The 17,866-nt window shown below is 42.5% G+C and overlaps 1 protein-coding gene across 2 annotated transcripts in view; it reads right to left on the minus strand.

Annotated features, from left to right (window-relative positions):
* Positions 1 to 17,866, minus strand: part of DPYSL2 (dihydropyrimidinase like 2) — a 146,217-nt gene that overhangs the window by 24,343 nt on the left and 104,008 nt on the right. For both annotated transcript variants that reach the window (XM_049866359.1, XM_049866360.1), the window contains exons 4-7: positions 7,581 to 7,745; positions 5,330 to 5,391; positions 4,692 to 4,772; positions 4,134 to 4,202 (exon numbers count right to left, since the gene is read on the minus strand). In XM_049866359.1, the coding sequence (XP_049722316.1) occupies positions 4,134 to 4,202; positions 4,692 to 4,772; positions 5,330 to 5,391; positions 7,581 to 7,745 (377 nt within the window). The remainder of the gene's footprint in view (positions 1 to 4,133; positions 4,203 to 4,691; positions 4,773 to 5,329; positions 5,392 to 7,580; positions 7,746 to 17,866) is intronic.

Raw genomic sequence — 17,866 nt, forward strand, 5'->3', positions numbered from 1 at the left:
TCCAAAGTCCTTTCAGAAGGGATCACTTTCTGATTCATTCTGCTGTCCCCCACAGGCCCTAGCACTGTCTCAGTCATACCATGTGCTCCATCACTATTTGTGGAGAGATGGTTTCTAGATTTTTGCATTCTCTCTTGTCCCCCTTTCAATCTTCTCTGCTGAAAACTAGAGAAAATCTATGGTGAGTTGGAAAGAAAAGCATACTGTGGTAGGAAAAAATTTTGAAGAGTTCAAGTACAATGTACAAGTTAGCCACCATGGTGGTGTTGTTAGGTGCTGTTGAGCAGACAGCATGTGACAGAGTAAAAATGCCCTGTAGGATTTTCTTGGCTGTAATCTTTACAAGCCGATCACCAGGTCTTTCTCCCATGGAGCGGCTGGGTGGGTTTGAACTGCCAGCCTTTTGGTTAGCAACCAAGCACTTAACCGTTTGCATCACCAGGGCTCCTTTACGTAGTGTATAAATCATGGAATAGTAAAGGAGTTACACTCCTGTGTATAATTAACTACTGTTCATGTGTACTGGAAGTCTTTCCCTAACTGGATTACAATATTCAAGTTCCCTCTGAATAGTTCCATACTTTATTCTCTTTATCGCCCACATAGGCTTTAACATACAACAGGTCCCTTTGCATGAACTGAAAAGCGGTAACTGGTAGCCAAGGGAGAAGGCACTGGCTGAAGCCTGAAGCGTGGGTTCTGATCCGACTGTGCTGTCTCAACACCACCAGCTGCCATCAAGTTGACTCCAACTCACAGTGACCCCATGTGATCCGTAGGTTTTCATTCTTTCTGAAGCAGACCATAAGGCCGTCCTTCCAAGGTTCCTGTGGATGGTCTCAAATCTCCACACTTTCAGTTAGGAGCCAAGCGTGTTAACCATCTGCACCACCCAGGGACTCCACTGCCTGATGACAAGCCCCTGAAGCCTCACGGGGCTGTCATATAGATGAAACTACTCAGGAGCACCAAGTACAATGCCTGGCATACAGAAGGTACGTGCTGTGCATTGCACCTCTGAGCCAGCTGAAAAGCAGACAACTCTATAAAGAAGATCCAATAAAATGCAGCTTCTCATGGGGCAAAAGGCCCCTCCCATGCAGTTAAGAGCTGCCCATATTGGCGAATTCCTCAAACTAACGGCCCCCAGAGGAGCATTCATAATCAGCTGCCAGGAGACTCTGACACTTTCAGTGTAACAATTGCTAGAAAAGAAGTTTTCTGTACCTCACACCATGTAAAAATGGTTTCACTTTTTCTGGTCAAAACAGCAACCAGAACAACTCTTCTCTGATGGCTTTTTCCTTCTTAGTCAGCCCAGGGTGAGCTTCTTTCTTGTTTCTGCTTACAGTGATTTGGGGATGCAGAGCAGACAAGAGGAGAAGAGGAAGCAAGCCCCAAGGAAGGCTCTGGAGATTAAATAAAAGTGTGGATCTTGGAAGCAGCCTCATGGAGCTGGGATAAGCAGCAATCAGCTCTTCTCAGATGGCAACATCTATTTTTGCTCTCTGATGCAACTGAATAGGATAGGATTGGCCTTCCAGCCAACAACCTGAATGACGGCCAAGAGTAAACTTTCTAATTAAGGCCAGCCCCAGGTGTTACCACCTGGTGGTAAGCTGAGCTTGAAATCGTGTGCGTGCGCATGTTAAGTGTAGCGACAAGACACTGTAGTTACTAGCTCTGCAATACTGCGTGGTCACTTAACTTCCTGCCTCCTCACAGGAGAAAGATGGAAATGACAAAGGGTCCCACCAGAGCACAACTCCCAGCAGCACTACACACATGGAATAATGTAAATGGTGTTCCCTGGACACAGCCCTGTAGTCTATGCAAATGGTGCCCCCTGCAGTTGTGCAAAGGAGGTTCTGTGTCTGCCTCACAGGATTGTTGTAAAGCTTAAATGTGAAATATTGAGCTCAATATATGTTAGCTTTGAATGGGGTTTACAAGGGAAAAAAATGAATTGCCACAAGAATTACTTCATCCCTCTGTCTTTCTAGGACTCCTTGCAGCTTAAAGATCTAATCCCACAATGATTTCAAAACTGAACCCAGACCAACTCTAAGGAGATGGGCTGAGAGCAACCATGTTTTATGCCAATCCTCCTACCCAACATGTTTATCCTGGGAAGGCTGGTTAAAACAGTCACCTAGGCCAGGCTTGAAGGGGGAAAAAAGTCACAGAAAAGAACACTCAGGATGTCTTTGAAAATGGGATGGGGCAGCTATAGGAATTAACAGGGTCACTGCGTGTGTGTGTGAAAGTGCACGCATGTGCTGGTTTGTATATGTGTGTATGTATGTATGTGCATGTGTCTATTTGCATATGTATAAAGCCAGCCTCAGGCATCTTCTAGTGACAGCTAGTGAGACTGTCTCCTTTCCTACAAGCTACCTTCCTGAATCACTGTCCACCAGCAAAGTCACAGCATGGGGCTCCCCTCAGCTAGAGCAGGGGCCTAAATAAGTCACTTTCATTCTCCACTGCACTGGTACTGGCTCCAGCCCAGCCCTTTAGCACACACTGGAAGAGTAGATCATTATACTCCATGCCTGGAAATGGACCATGACAATACTGAAAATTTAATAGCTTCTGTCCTTCAGCTGGGGAGAGGACACTTTCAGGGGCATGGATGTGTGAAGGTGCCCTGGTGTGTCTCTGGTGTCAGGGCTGTAAGAAGGGAGATTAAGGAAGTGTAAACTCTCATTGTATGCAAAACACTCCAGAGTAGATTCTGCCTCTTCTTCTTTCTGCCTCTTCCCTTAGATTCTTTCTCCTTTTCCAGCCTCACTCCTTCTCTCACAGTCCGGGGAGAAAGACCAGGGACGCACACGACCTCCTCCGACCCGAGACAGCTGGTGATGGCACCTTTAAATCCCTCTTGAATCCATTTTCTTAGTAGGGAAAGCAAAGCCCTCTTTCAGTCATTGGTCCTCACGTGAACACTCCCAGATTCACAAGGGAGGCGCTAGTTCTAAACTTCCATAATTTGGTGCCTGTTGCCCTATCCATGCTCATCATCTCAGCCTATTTACAGATAGAAAAATCCTCATTTTGAAGCCTACATGTGTTTTTAAAACCTCTTTTTGTTGATGGATGATTCTCTCTGCCCTTCCCTGCACCTGTCCTTTTCTGCTACATCTTTCTCTTAAGGAGAAAGTTTGTTTCTATTCATTCTTCTGCAGCCTGTGACCAGGGATCGGGCCATAAGACTCCCTCAATCATTCCCGTAGCTCAGAGCCCCTGTATTATTCTTTTGTCAGGTCCTCTTAAGCTTTGCCTAGAGCCTTTCATTAGGAGCAAACTTCTGAAAAGCATTTAAAGGCCACAAATTCTAATTCATAAAAATAGGCTGTCAATCATGCAAGATGAAAGCACCCTCTCTCCTTCTAACTTACATCCCTCCCCATCTAGGACGGGCTCTCAACCAAAAAGACCCCTTGCTATTAATTTTCCCTCCACAATTTTGATTATACCAAACTATGTTGATTATGTAATATCCTGTGCAGCTCTATTATAGAAAAACTTAGAATTCCCATTAGGCTTTCCAGATACTTAGAAGAGCTTTTAGGACCCTATGACTATGGTTTGGTGACTAGTAAGATTTTGGATGACACAATGGTTAAGTGCTCGACTGCTAACCAAAAGGTCAGTATTTCGAACCCACTAGCTGCTCTGTGGGAAAAAGATTTATAGCCTTGGAAACCCTGTGGGGCAGTTCTGCTCTCCCATAAGGTCGTTGTAAGTCGAAATTGACTCAACAGCAGTAGCTTTGGTTTGATTTTTAAGATTTCAGAGGCTCCAGGTTACAAACCACTCACCTAGATTGCAGGATGCTAACAGAAATGTATTTGTGTCTACTCAAGAAAAAGGAAGTGGAGAATTACAGCAAGAAAGAGGGGTCTTCGGACTAAATGCTCCAGGCTGCTTTACCCTACAGGCTCAGTCTAATGCTTCCTTTGCCTGTGTAGACACACACACATGGGTAATCTGTAGCTTCTCAGTGGAGCCAAATCAGCATCTAAGAAGTCCCCTCTGGACAGGTGGGATGAGGGTTCTCGTGGTTGTCAGGGCTGGGCATCGCCCCGTGGATACCGCCGAGTCATGCATCCCATCCCGCAGGTGTTTACCTCCTCAGGCCGGCTCAGCACGTGTCCCTCAGGGCCGGTGATGCCCAGATCCAGAATCCTTTGCTGTTCCTGAAACGTTTAAAGAAAGCTAGGCTGTGAGAGAGAGCTAGGCTTCAGACACTGATTGTCAGAGATGTGGGTAACGAGCTGTGGGGGCGAGATGTAAAAATGGCACTGCTGACACTTGGCCCTTACCCTAAGACTCCATGACGAGATGGGTTCACTACCCTGTTCCCAGGCCTGACTGAGTTGGGACAGATGAATTACAGCCTCCCAGAACCATCCAGCTGATTCCCCAGGATGTTGACAGCCGACACAGTCTCGGCCCTCCCCTACAGTCTGAAATGTCTGTGTGTTATTAGTATTACACACTGAGAGGCACCATGTCACCAGCATTCGCACTGCCAGGGAGGCTGTGAGCACAGATGCCCAGGGCTATAACACCAATTCACCCTGACATTTCCCCTGGGTGTTAAGCTACACAAGTCACTTCACACTCTTGAACCTGTCTCTTGCCCAGTAGGTGATGAAGAAATGATCAAGAGGAAAGCACAATACCTCTGCAATGATGTCGCCATTTTCTGCATGGACTTGGGCAATCGCACCAATATCCCGGATCACGCTCAGTACTTCATATATCTGAGAGAGGAGGACGGGAGTCAGAGACAGTGATTATAGCTCCTTGTTCTCAAGTACGATCATCTCCCTGTCAGCAACATTTCTGGGATCAGAGATGATACCCCTCAACTGTCTCTATTAAGACTAGCTTTTTTGACATGACCCAAGGGCGATGTTTCTGGCCACATCTGGCAGAGCAGCGGGACCTCTCAGTAATTAACAGAGGCAGCAGAACCTAAAAAGATGAGGATTAGCAGTGAGAAACTCAGTGACGACACCTCTGGCTGTGCACCAGCTTTGCTGAGGAGGCTCTGAGTACACCTCTTGGCCACAATGACACGTTTTGAGGCCGTTACGAGACTCAGATTCTAGAACCTGGTAGAGCATGGTACCGAGGGGTCAGGCACCGGATTCATACCCTCCATGAAGACCAATTACATCAGTGACTTAATCCAACACCCATTTCCCTTGAAGCTAAGAGGTGGACATACACTAGAGGGTGCTTTCCCAGGCCAAGAGCCGTGGCCTGAATGGACCAGATGCCAGTGGGCCAGTTCAGAAAAGTTGGCTTTTCTTACCTGGGAATCCGTTAGCTGGAAGCGATCCTTGAAAGCCATGTACACGAGGAAGGAATTCACCCCTGGTGGACACGCAAAATACGCTGGTTGAGAGATGACTTTCAATATATAAACCAAAACCAAATAATATGGAAGAGGATAAGAAAATCATAATACCATGCATATGTTTGTGTGCATATAAAAATATAAATAAATATATGTATATATATTAGAGAGAGAGACTGAGAAGGATAAAGCAAATGGGGTAAAATATAAACAACTGGTGAATCTGGGAACAGGGTACATGAGAGTTCTTTGTATTATTCTTACAATTTTTCTGTAACTTTAAAACTTCATCAAAATTAAAAGTTGTCCAAAAATCTTATGTTGCAACTTCAAAAAAATGAGTTAGAAGTTTCTGTTGATGAAGGTCTGTAATAAATGTGTTTTCTTCAGTAAATAAACTACCCTCCATCCTGATTTTTAAAAAACTTTCTTTATATAAGAAAAAGTCCATTAGTGCAACAAGCAGATGTTGCAATCGTCATCTTGGCATTTTAGAGTTCTCGCATCCCAGTGCACAAGGCCAAACATCCCTGCCCAACATCCATCACTATTTTAAACAATTGTACTGACAGTCTCCTAGCCTTGGAGCTTAATTCAAGCCACCTGGGGAGTGTTGGAAGCTGCCTGAGTTAAATGCCTCATGACATCCTGGCCTTTCTCTCCTCTCCAGGCAACAGTTACTATGGTAACCCCCTGCCTGGATTTGGAGTAGATGCATTCTAAGTATGGAAAGTTAAATCCATTTGAGTCTGGGTATTCTCAAAAGTGAGAAAGGTCAAAGGTTACCTATTTTCTTTTATGTGGAACCTGCATGCTGGAAAGAATCTTAGATGACATCTAGTCTAATACCCTCAGTGTTAGAGATAAAAAAAAAAAAAAATTGACACCCATAAAATTTAAGTGATTTGCCCAAGGTCATAGAGTTAGTCTGTGGAAGAGCAGAGAATTAAACCCAAGACTGTAGCTTCTCATTCTGGTGCTTTTCCAGCATACTGCACACTACAGAGGTGCCTAGGGATTTCCCTCCTGACATTTATGTCATAGCACATGATGATTCTGAGCCTAGGAGTCCCAGGACCCTAAAACAACAGGTGCTTCCCGAAGCCTTAGATCCAATGAAGCCAGTACATGACCCAGGACTCTAGTCTGTGGCCAAGGTCAAGGAGACCTAGGATGACAAAGTGGTCTGGCTTCACCATCTAAACCTCTGAGGTTTCTACTGACAAAATGGTCCCAGGGGCATCTTGAGGGAGACAAAATTATTCCAGCCTCCCCTGAGATACTCTTTAAACCTTAAACCAAAAATACCCCCTTGAAGTCTTCTTAAAACCAAACAATAGTTTAGCTTTATTTAAGTGAGTATTGTGCTCTTTTAAGAACTACCTAAATGGAATGAAATTGACGACAGCAACTCGAAAGATTAAGTAGGAATCTTAGAGGGCTGTGAAGTTTATGTTAATGGGGAGAAACAATTCAGAAAAGGAAGGTGAGAATGGCTGCACAACCTGAAGAATGCAATCGATGTCACTGAATTGTACATGTAGAAGCTATTCAATTGGTGTATGTTCTGCTGTGTATATTGTCAACAACAACAAATAAATTATTTTAAAAAAAGATTCCTCCAGTCTCCCTGTTAATCTTTCCAAATTCAATCCCTGGAGGTCTGCTCCACTAAAAAAGTTCTATGGAACTGAAAAGAGCCCTCAGGGTATCTCAGGTTTAAAGAGTCTCGTCACCCTCAAATCTATCCTGGGGTCTTCCAGGTCTAAAGGAAGAAGCTGCCCAACCCCTCCACTCCAGGCTCCTATGTACTCTCCCTAAAACTGCCCAGAATCCCCACCGGGATACACGTTTGTTACCCTTTGAGGGCAAATCACCAATACAGCTTCAACTCCCCAACCTGACTAGAGAACATAATTACCTCAAACCAATAAGCTGCAAGCAGCTGTTATGTAAGAACAGATCCAGGTAATAAGGCTCATGTTCTCCTATCAGTGAAAGCTTGTGTTAGTTACTCCGTTGGGTTAGGCTACCTCCAGTCAGCATCAGCTGTGGCCCTTAACCCTCTCTCCTTGCTAGGGGCAGGCTGGGGGTGAGGCACAAATGGAATCTATAAACACTATTCTATGTCATCTTCACAGAGCTATGCCAGGTTATGGACTGAGATGGAAATAACCCCAGAGGGTGGTGGGTCATTGCAACCTACCATGGTCCTTCACCAGGGCTTCCATCTCCTCTTGGATGCCCTTATGCCACTCGGTGATGTCCACATGCAGAGAGTAGTCACAGCAGGACTTGCTGTCAGCCCATTCCCTCCACTGGTCAAAGGCTGCCAGCAGGCTTGTCCCAGGTTCAGGAACAACATGGTCAACTAGAAAGTAAAAAACACTTGCCATTATCAACGAGAACCTCAGGGCCACGGGCCAGCAGATATTTTCCCATTCCAACCCTCAATAAGGCTTCTTTGGTTCAAAATCGAGACACTTATCTCTACAGCCAGTCTCTAAGAATTCACTTAAGCCACCTGACTTTCCAAGAGGGAGAAAGCAGAAAAGGAACTTGGCGTTGGATGATTGCTTCAGTGAAACCAAACATGAACAGCCCAGATCTTGTTTCCCAGTTCAAAATCCCTGAAGGCACAAACCTTAGGCACATTCCACAATGAGTCCTTACGGACAACTGCAGTGTCAAATGGCCAGCCAAAGTAGTCAAACCTTTCTTCGTACTGATAGCTATGTGTGAGACGCCTCCCACCAGACGGCAAGGAATGGTAAGACGCTGGAGCACAGCCACCGGACCAGGCCTTTTAAAATTCCCTGGCATATCCACCCTCTCATCACCACTCATATTTCAGTAGCATAATACTACTTTGTAACTTAAGGGAAATCTTTCATCTTACAAGTTCAAAGTGTTTTAAAGCTGTGGTTATTGTTATTTTATTATTGAGGTAGGCTGATATGGAAGCCAGAATAAAGGCTTTAGACTCACGCAGACCTGAGTTTGTTTTCTGGCTCCACCACTTACCAGCAAGATACCTTGAGTAAGTTATTTAATCTCTACTAGCCTAAATTTTTGTGCTGGTTTGAAAAGGGGATAATATTACCTACCACATACATTCGCTATCAAGATGAAATGAGACGGCATGTCTATCAGCCTTACGTCACTCCCCTTTTGAAATCCTCCAATGGCTTCCCATTGCTTTTTGGAGAAAGATTAAAATCCCCAGCAAGGTCTACAAATCCTGCCCAGATTGGCCCTGGCCTACATCTACGACGTCACCTAGCACCATCTCCCCTTTGCACTCTGATCTCCAGTCACACAGGCTGCCTTTCGTTTTTATACTATCAACCTGCTCCTTCTTGCCACAGGGCCTTTGTACATGCTATTGTCTCTCCCAGGTCTTAGAGAGTTCTAGCCTAGTTACCATGATGACAGGCAGCTTACCCGGGACAATTATTATCTATCTTCTGCACAGAGACACTAAAATACAAACTGAAATGACTCGTCCAAGGTCAAATCAAACTTTTAACAAAGAAGATAAAACCCAGAGCTCCTGACACCTAAAGCACTGAATCATTCTTCCTAAATGAAGTATTAGATTTTCTACACCCAGTAAGCAGTTCTGAGCTAAGAAAATGCCAGCCCAGGCAAAGCTAGTGAGCTCAGATTTCTGAAACGGATCAAAACTTGCTGATGCTGCTATGTTGCAATCAACTGAGCTTAGCTTCGTGTATCTCAAAAACATGGATATCTAGGCTGAAAATTTTATTTTGCAAAAATTTACTTTTTTAGAAGCATGAGTATATGTAAATGGGTGCATACATATCTAGTATCTGTAATAAATATAATGTTATTTATCAAACACGAGGATGTATATGTCTAATGCAAACCTATTCTATCTAATAATATGCTAACATAAAAACCCTGAGAAAACAATTCCAATTTTTTTCCTTAAACCGTGCCCCCCTTCCCCAAACAAACAAAAACATCAGTTTGTAGCCATCACAGTTTGTACAAAATCTCCGTAGCCATTCTCCGGCTTTACCTAAATAGCCCTCTCCAAACCAGTCTTCATAAGCAGCCAGAAGGACCTTCTTAAACCTTCAATCAGATCACATCACTCCTCTGATTAAATTTTTAGTAGCAGTTCACTGTCTTTAGAGCAAAATTCAAACTCCTTCTTTTGGTCCTGCCTGATCTCTTCAATATCCTCAGATACTGGCTCATCAGCATCAGGCCACCCTGGCCTTTTTCATATTATATATATATTACAGATACCAAATACATATGTATTCATTTAATTACATACGCTAATACTTACAAAAAAGTTTTATCGAAAGAAAATTTGGCCTAGACATCCACATTTTTGAGATACACAAAGGCAAGCCCGGTTGGCTGCAATCTGGCAGCATCGGTAAGTTTCGGTCCATGTCAGATCTGCAAACTCCTTCTGACCTCCAGGTCTTCGCCCAAGCGGCTCCCTCTGCAAATCGATTCCCTCTTACTCTTTACTTCAGCGTCTCCTCCTCAACCTTTTCATCTGGGATAAATGTCCTCATCCCAGTATCTCACCACCATCTGCAATCATCTATGTATCAGTTTAACTAGTCTACTGTCTAAATGTTCCCTTCCGGCTCTCATATTCCACCACAGAAGATTAGGCCAAGCACCAAAGGAGGTGCTCTTCTGAGAACTCAACGAACTTTTCCTGTTCAAGCCCACAGAGCTGCTGCAATGCCTGAAGACTCCGCCGCTTAATGCTGCCCTGTGCGGTCCTCAGTTACAGCTGCCTACCCAACAGAAATGCACTCTTTTTCCAATGGCATGGGGTCTGAATGGACGCCTTCTAAAAATTAAAATTTTCTTCTGATGATATAATTCTGCTTGGAGAAGAAAACATTTTTTAAAAAATAAAAAATTTTAAGGAAAATTAATATCACATGTAATTCCATTACCCAAAAAATCAACTCATATTTTGGTGTTTTCTCTTTTTTGTTCTACACATTGTATTTTCTTTTATTTCTTTACGTGCAGTCCATCTTCTTCCCCCCAAAATTTTAAGGTCGCTTACAAAGATACACACAATACAAGGAGGTTCTATAAAACAGAAACAAAACTAGAAAAACATGAGGTAAAAGAAAACAATGATGGAACATAAAATGAAACCAGGAATGAGGCTAGAATGTATTTTGTACGTAAGTATGAAGAAGTAAACATTTAGTCTTACACATAGGCTAAATTTAGATTTACATGGGTGCAGTGTTGGTTCAGTGGTAGAACTCTTACACACAATGAGGGGAGCACCGGGGTTCAATTCCTGGCCACTGTACCTCACGCTCAGCCACCTTTCATCTGTAGGTGAATGTGTGGGTGTTACTATGATGCTGAAAAGGTTATAACAGAGCTTTCAGACTAAGAGAGACTAGAAAGAAAGGCCTGGTGATCTACTGCCAACAAATCAGCCAGTGAAAACCCTACGGATCGCAACGGTCTGACCCACAACAGATCATGCGGATGGTGCAGGACTGGGGAGTATTTTGTTCCATTGTACAAGGGGTCGCCATGAGTCAGGGACCATATAGCCAACAACAACAAATGCAGAGTTAGGCTCACTAGTCAATATAAAGAAGGAAACCTGGTGTATTTGACATATCTATCTCCTTTGGGATAAAAAAACAAATCACCTCCCCAGGAGAAGGACACACACCAAGATCCACATGCTCACAGTAACCACAGAAATGAGTTTCATGGGCCCAACTTTTTCTAAAACTTCTTTTCATGGGTAACACAAGCATCCCAAGGTACAGTTGGTAAAAGCAGCTCTGTGAGGGGCCCGCATAATGCCCACCAAGGAGACAGCCCCTTGATGATCTGGCTAGGACAGGCAGAATTCTGGGGTGTCTGGGGAATGGATGAATTGCCTGTCCAGGAGGCAATGCTGCATAAACCCTTCTCTACTGAGTATATGGACGTAAAGAGAGGGTAAGTTTGAGCTTTGAAACTATTTCTAAAAAGAAGTACACCTCACCTTTATTTAAGTTAGGAAGAATTGCCCAGAATAAGTTTGAATCTGATCTAACAAAGAATGAATAAACAAATAATTGCCTACATTTAAATGTTATATTTTACCTTTTCACTTAATATTTTATTATGGACTTTCACCAACACCACCATGTCATTAACTATTTATGAAAGATTATTTTAATGACTGCATATTACTTCACGAGTAAATCCTAACTTTTCTGTCATTCTTCAAATGTTAGACATTAAAACTATCACTGTTTCTGCCACCATAAATAAGGTTGGTATGAACATTTTTGTAGAGATTTCTAAATTAGTTCCTTAGAGTCCTTGAAGGTGACGGAATCAGAGAGCATTGCTTTTTTCAAGGTTTGTGATGTTCAATGGTAAATTATTTTCTAGAATGTTCTCATCAATTTGTATTTCCACATGTCCTTTACAGGAAGGTCTATTTCACCATTCCCTCACCAATAGGGAGGATTCTATTTTTAATCTCTTCAAATTTTATTGATAAAAATGACACCCAATTATCATTTTAATTTACATTGCTTTGCTTCCTAAAACCCAAAAACCAAACCCATTGTTGTGGAGTCAATTTCGACTCATAGCAATCCTGTAGGACTGAGTAGAACTGCCCCACAGGGTAGTGGCTGGTAGATTCCAATTTCTGAGCTTTTGGTTAGCAGCCATACCTCTTAATCACTGCGCCATCAGGGCTTTGCTTGCCAGAGGGGTTGAATTTTTTTCATGTTTCTGAGTTATTTCTGTTTTTTCTTTTGCAGGCCATCTGCTCATGTTCCTTGCCCATTTTTCTACTGGGATTTTTAGCCTTTTGTCATTGTGATTTGTATGAGATCTTTAAATGGATACTATATTACCCTTTAAATAGGTACTATATTACCATTTTTGTTGGAAGTATTTACAGTTTTTATCTTTAATTTTATTGACAATGCTTCTGACATACACAGATTTAATTTTAGGTTGTTTAAATTCTTTTTCTTATCCTCTGTGATTTATTATTTCATGTTTTATGTTTATAAAGTTCCTCCCCATTTAGAAACCCCCTATATTTCTTATTTGTATTTTTTAACACATCAGATATTTATACAGGTGAAAAGAATGAGCTGAGAATCTAATTTTGTTTTACCAGTTAACTAATTGTTCCAGCACCATTTACTGAATAATTCCCCCTCTGCTTATGGCGACTTTTAAATATACTATTATGATTACTGTTAAAGAAAACCTTTAATATTTAAAAATAAAATATTTAATAATACTGTAAATACACATATAACGTGTGTTATACACACAAAACAGAGAGACAATACCAGATTCTGTCCCTAGCTATCCTGCTCCATTTCTGCCTCTGTTGGTATTAAATATAGCAGCTTTTTTTTTTTTTTTTTGTAGATTTTAATATATGGTGGTACTTTTTTTTTTTACTAGCTGTCCCTTAGTAATTTTTTTTTTTAATTTTTCTAAGAAAAAAAATGCATCTTTCAAAAGTCATCCATAAGGTATTCTTACCTTCTTGTTAACCTACAAACGCTGAGACTAAGATATACAGGACACTCATTCCTACCCAGATTCGTCAGGCAAGTCACTTAGGGTCCCTCTTACTCCGTTTACCCTTCTGTAATATGGGGAGGGACGACTTAGACTGGTGAAAGGACCCACTATCCTAAACCCCAAGGGTATGTAAAATCTCTTGGTGCTATGTTCTCAGACCTTAGAGTACATAAGAATTATCCTAAGTTATGTTTTAATGCCTCACGTTTGAAAAAGGACTTAAAAATTTGGATTTACTTATGTGATGTAATATTATATAGCCATTAAAATAATTCATAGTTAATGACATGGTGGAAAGGGAAGCTCATAATATAATATTAAGTGAAAAACTGGCAAATTATGTTGTTTGTAAAGTGTTATTAAATATTTTATTAATAATATTAAATATTTTATTTAATAATAATAATATTAACATTATTAAAGAAAGGTTCCTGGACCTCACCCCCAGAGTTTCTGATTCTATAGGTTTGGGCTGGGGCCTGAGAATCTGTATTTCTCATATGCTTTCAGGAGCTACTGATGCTGCCTGTGGACCACTTTGCTTGTCACTGCTGGTGTTGTGTGCCAGCCAGTCAATTTCAACTCATAGCAACCGTATAGGACAGAGTAGAGCTGTCCCATAGGGCTTCCTAGGCTGTAATCTTTATGGAAGCAGATCACCAGGCCTCTCTCCCATGGAGCTGCTGGGTTGATATAAACTGCCAACCTTCTGGTTAGCAGCCGAGCGCTGAACCATTGCACCACCAAGTATAAATCCTTTGGCCACTGACTTCTCCTTCCACCTCCACTCAACTCACATCCATTTTATCAATGAGGATACTATTTACTATACAACAGCATTGTCATTTTCAAATATATCAAGTTTCCTGGCTGCAACACATTTCTTAGACTTATGAACCCTTGAAAACCAGGACTCAGGCAAAGCTGAGAGCTTCAGGGAAATAAACATGTTTCCTCCAAGAGCTGATGACATTCAGAAACGTGTCCACCAAAAGCTTCCACATGTTTTCCCACAGTTCTCTTTCCACAGAAGCTCTCCTGGGAAGAACTGCTCCAGGGAATGGGGCAAAATGTCACGTTCACTTCCGGAGAGAGCAAAGATTCCCCGCTAAGGACACAAGCCTGAAAATGACTTCATGGAACACACAGGCCTCTTCTTTGGTGACCTTCTTAAGCTATTTGCCTCTGCAACAGCTTGACTTTTGTCTTGCAGCTGGTTCCTTTCCACTCGTGTAAGACATGAGAAAAAGCTCAATAACTGAACATCCATGGTGCAGTGAAAGGGGGAAGGACTTTCGGGGCAAAGAGATCCTAGTTCTGGTTCTTAATGCAATGCTTACTTGCTGTGTGTATTCTTTGGGACCTCCGTATCCTCATATATAGAACACTAGCATGAAACAACCTACCTTGCAGGGCTTCAAGAAGTTTAAATAAGAAAGTGTATGTGAAAGCACCTGGTACAACACCTGGCATACACCGAGTTTTCATTCCTAGAAGCCCTAAGGCAAACCAACTGTCAACAACTGTAAACGCCACCGTGGTTTAAGTGGTAGGCCCATGAATCTGGTTTATGAGGGAGCCAAGAACATGCCCAGGACGCTGGCCTGAAGTTAGAAGTTACAAGGCAGTATCTGAAAGTACTTTAACCTAGAAGACATCAGCTATCTGCAAACGGCTATTACTACTTCTATTAAAACTATCAAAGGACCCCAATATTTTGGTAATTTTTTGCAATAATTGTAAATTCACATGCAGTTTTAAGAAATAATAGAGAGGTCCTTACACTGCTCATCCAGTCTCCCTCATTGGTGACATCTTACCGAACTACAGTACAATATCACAACCAAGAAATTGGCATAGACACAATCAGGGACACTTAATAGTTAAAACACATAAAGATGCCAGAAAAGTCACCACCACAGACCTGTTCTGGAACTGAAGTAACTGAGCAGAAACTACATTCTAAAAGCCTGCAGGGGAGATAAGCAGGTGGGACAAAGGAAAGGAAGGAGCAGAGAACTCTCGGCCCAGCCCTGCCAGATCCACCCCTGCCCAAGGAGCCTCTCCAAACCTTCAGACACAGTCACACTTAGGGGCAGTTCTGAAAACTTCTGTTACTCAATAGGCACAACACTGTCTCCCTGGGGTATTTAACAGAACTGCTCATCTCCAGCCTCCCATCCCAGAGTCCTCCCTGCATTTAACTCTGTGTGTGTTGGTCTTTCCCCCATCCCTATCTTAGATAAATTAATCAACTTGAATTAAAAGCAAACAATCAGGGAGATGACAACACAAACCACTGTTGCTTATCTAGGTGGCTTTTCCCTGAGCTGGTATCTACTCAGCAAAATGTTGTGTGACCTATTCAACCAGGCAGGGAATGGTTTTTGTTGGTGGGGAGATAAGAGCCATTGTGAGCCCAGCCAGCCAGTTAGAATAACATGGCTTTCTTCTAGAGAAAAGCAGAAAGGGAAGAGAAAGCCCAGGGGAATATAAGGAGTTGCCACATGAGAGGTAGTAAAGGAAACACTCTGGAGTCAGTGGCTTGAGTTCCATTACGTGACTTTGGGCAAGATACTCAGTCTCTCCAGGTACCATACTCCTCGTCTGCAAAATGGGGCTCATACTAGTACTTAACACATAGGGTTCTTACCCATTGCTGTCAATTCCAAGTCAGAGTGACCCTATAGGAAAGAGTAGGATGGCAAAGGGCTGGCCAGTGTTTTGTTCTGTTGTACATAGGGTCACTGAGTCAGAATCAACTTGATGACACCTAACAACAACAAATCTTACTTGAAGGTACCTAACAACAACAAATCTTTACAGAAGTTGAACAGTCACATCCTTCTCCCTCAAAGCGGCTGGTGGGTTCAAACCATTGACTTTTTGCTTAGCAGTGGAGCACTTTAATCACTGCCACCAGGGCTCCTAAATTTGTTGCAGTTGAGTTGATTCCAACTCATAATGACCCTATAGAACAGAGTAGTACTGCTCCATAGGGTTTCCAAGGCTGTAAATCTTTACAGGAAGCAGACTGCCACATCTTTCTCCCGCAGAGTGACTGGTGCATTCAAATCGCTGACCTTCTGGTTAAGAGCCTGCTCTGTCCCATCACCATCCTCCTCCTTACCACCCTTTCAGTCCTCACCTGAGTTAACACTCCCAGGATCACAGCCATCTTGGCCCACACCACCCATAAGATTTCCTGACAGCACTCTTGCCATGCTTCTCTCCTGCTTCTCAGAATCATGTGTTAGCTCCTCCTTCTCCACCCATGTCTTCAATACTTGTGTCCCCAGGAACTATCCTACTTCGTTGGATTCCATTCCCTTTCCGACATTTATTCAAAAGGTCCCTCTTGGACTGATCTGTATGAATCTCTTTATTTCTTTCTCTTTTCTGTCTTTTCCTTTCTCATTCCTCTGGGCCACCTCTTTTCTGTCCTCTCCCCTGATCTCCTCCCCTCACACACCCATTCCTCTACTTTCAGTCTTCCTGGGAGCCAGTGTTGGCCTCAGCACTCAACTCTGGTTGAATTTTTGGAAGTAAATCGCCAGGGCTTTCCTCCAAAGTGTCTCCGAGTAGACTTGAATCTCCAACATTTGTATTAGCAGCTGAGCACATTAATCATTTGCACCACTCTGGGACTCCACTATTAATAGCATTCACCTCAAATTCCTATACCTAAACCCTTTTCTATCATCAAAAACATATGCAGGTTCACTTAAGTGGACAACTAATGAACTTAACCCAATAGAGACGGGGCAATATCCAATGCAAGTTAGTGAAAGTCAATTTTGGGATTCGGGTAAAGAGCTTGTCAAAATTTCAGCACCTCATAAAGCCCTTTTCTTTGAGGCTTGGTATAGCTTGCATATGGCCTGCTTGCATTTACAATCAAAGACCAGGCTAGTGAAGTCTGTGTGTGGTGATGAAGGGTCATTTATAATGTGCAAATCCTTCCAGAGTGACAAACCGAACTATGAGCAGAAATCCTCTCCCTGACTCATCAAAAGCAGACGTGGAAAAAGTGGGGACAGCCCTCAGGCCCAGCTGCAGGCACCATGAAGTCAATCTTTGCCCCACCCCCATGACCCCCGCAAGTCAATCTGTGGTCATGATGGGGAGTGACCCACATCACCAGGAACTGCTTTAAACATCAGCCTCCACGGTAGGACTTGTTCATTTACTCAAGACTCATTTGGAATTGCTGTGCATGGGCTGAGCTGAGTACTGTCTGCAAGGAAGGTTTTATCAAACCATTTAAAAAAGAAAAAAAAACCATTGCCATCAAGTCGATTCTGACTCACAGCAACCCTATATAGTACGAACAAATCTACAGGAACAATGTTTAACCAACAGAAGTGCTTAAAGAACTTTAATTGTGTGCACAATGATGCTACTAATTGCCTAGGAGTCTTACTTATTCATAAAAGCAAGTCTGACAGATTCTATCTACCTGAAGAGACTGTTAGTGGCTAGAATCAAGTCTGGACTCAAGGATGCTTGGAAATTTTTCTATCATTTGACGGATGAGCAATCTGAGTCCCACCCAGAGAAGTTTCAAGAGTTGCTAGAAGACACATAATGAGATACAGCAATACCAGAATTAAATCCAAGTCTGAATCCAAAATTGATACTGTTTAATTTTTTTATAATAGGGGAAAATATCACCTATCATCCCACCACTCTAAAAATAACTATAAATCATTTCTATATGATCTTCCAGATTTGTGATGCCATGTATTTTATGCGGGTAAAACCACAGAGCATGCTTACTTTAATTGTGGTTTCTTCCTTAATACCATGTTGTCTTACAGCCTTCATAATTCAATTGTTAACGAGAGCTATTCTTTGGGGGAATCTACTATTATTTTCTTAACCATTCCCCCCATCATTAAA

This window comes from Elephas maximus, chromosome 22 (genome assembly GCF_024166365.1).
Source record: "Elephas maximus indicus isolate mEleMax1 chromosome 22, mEleMax1 primary haplotype, whole genome shotgun sequence".
Lineage (NCBI taxonomy): Eukaryota > Metazoa > Chordata > Mammalia > Proboscidea > Elephantidae > Elephas > Elephas maximus.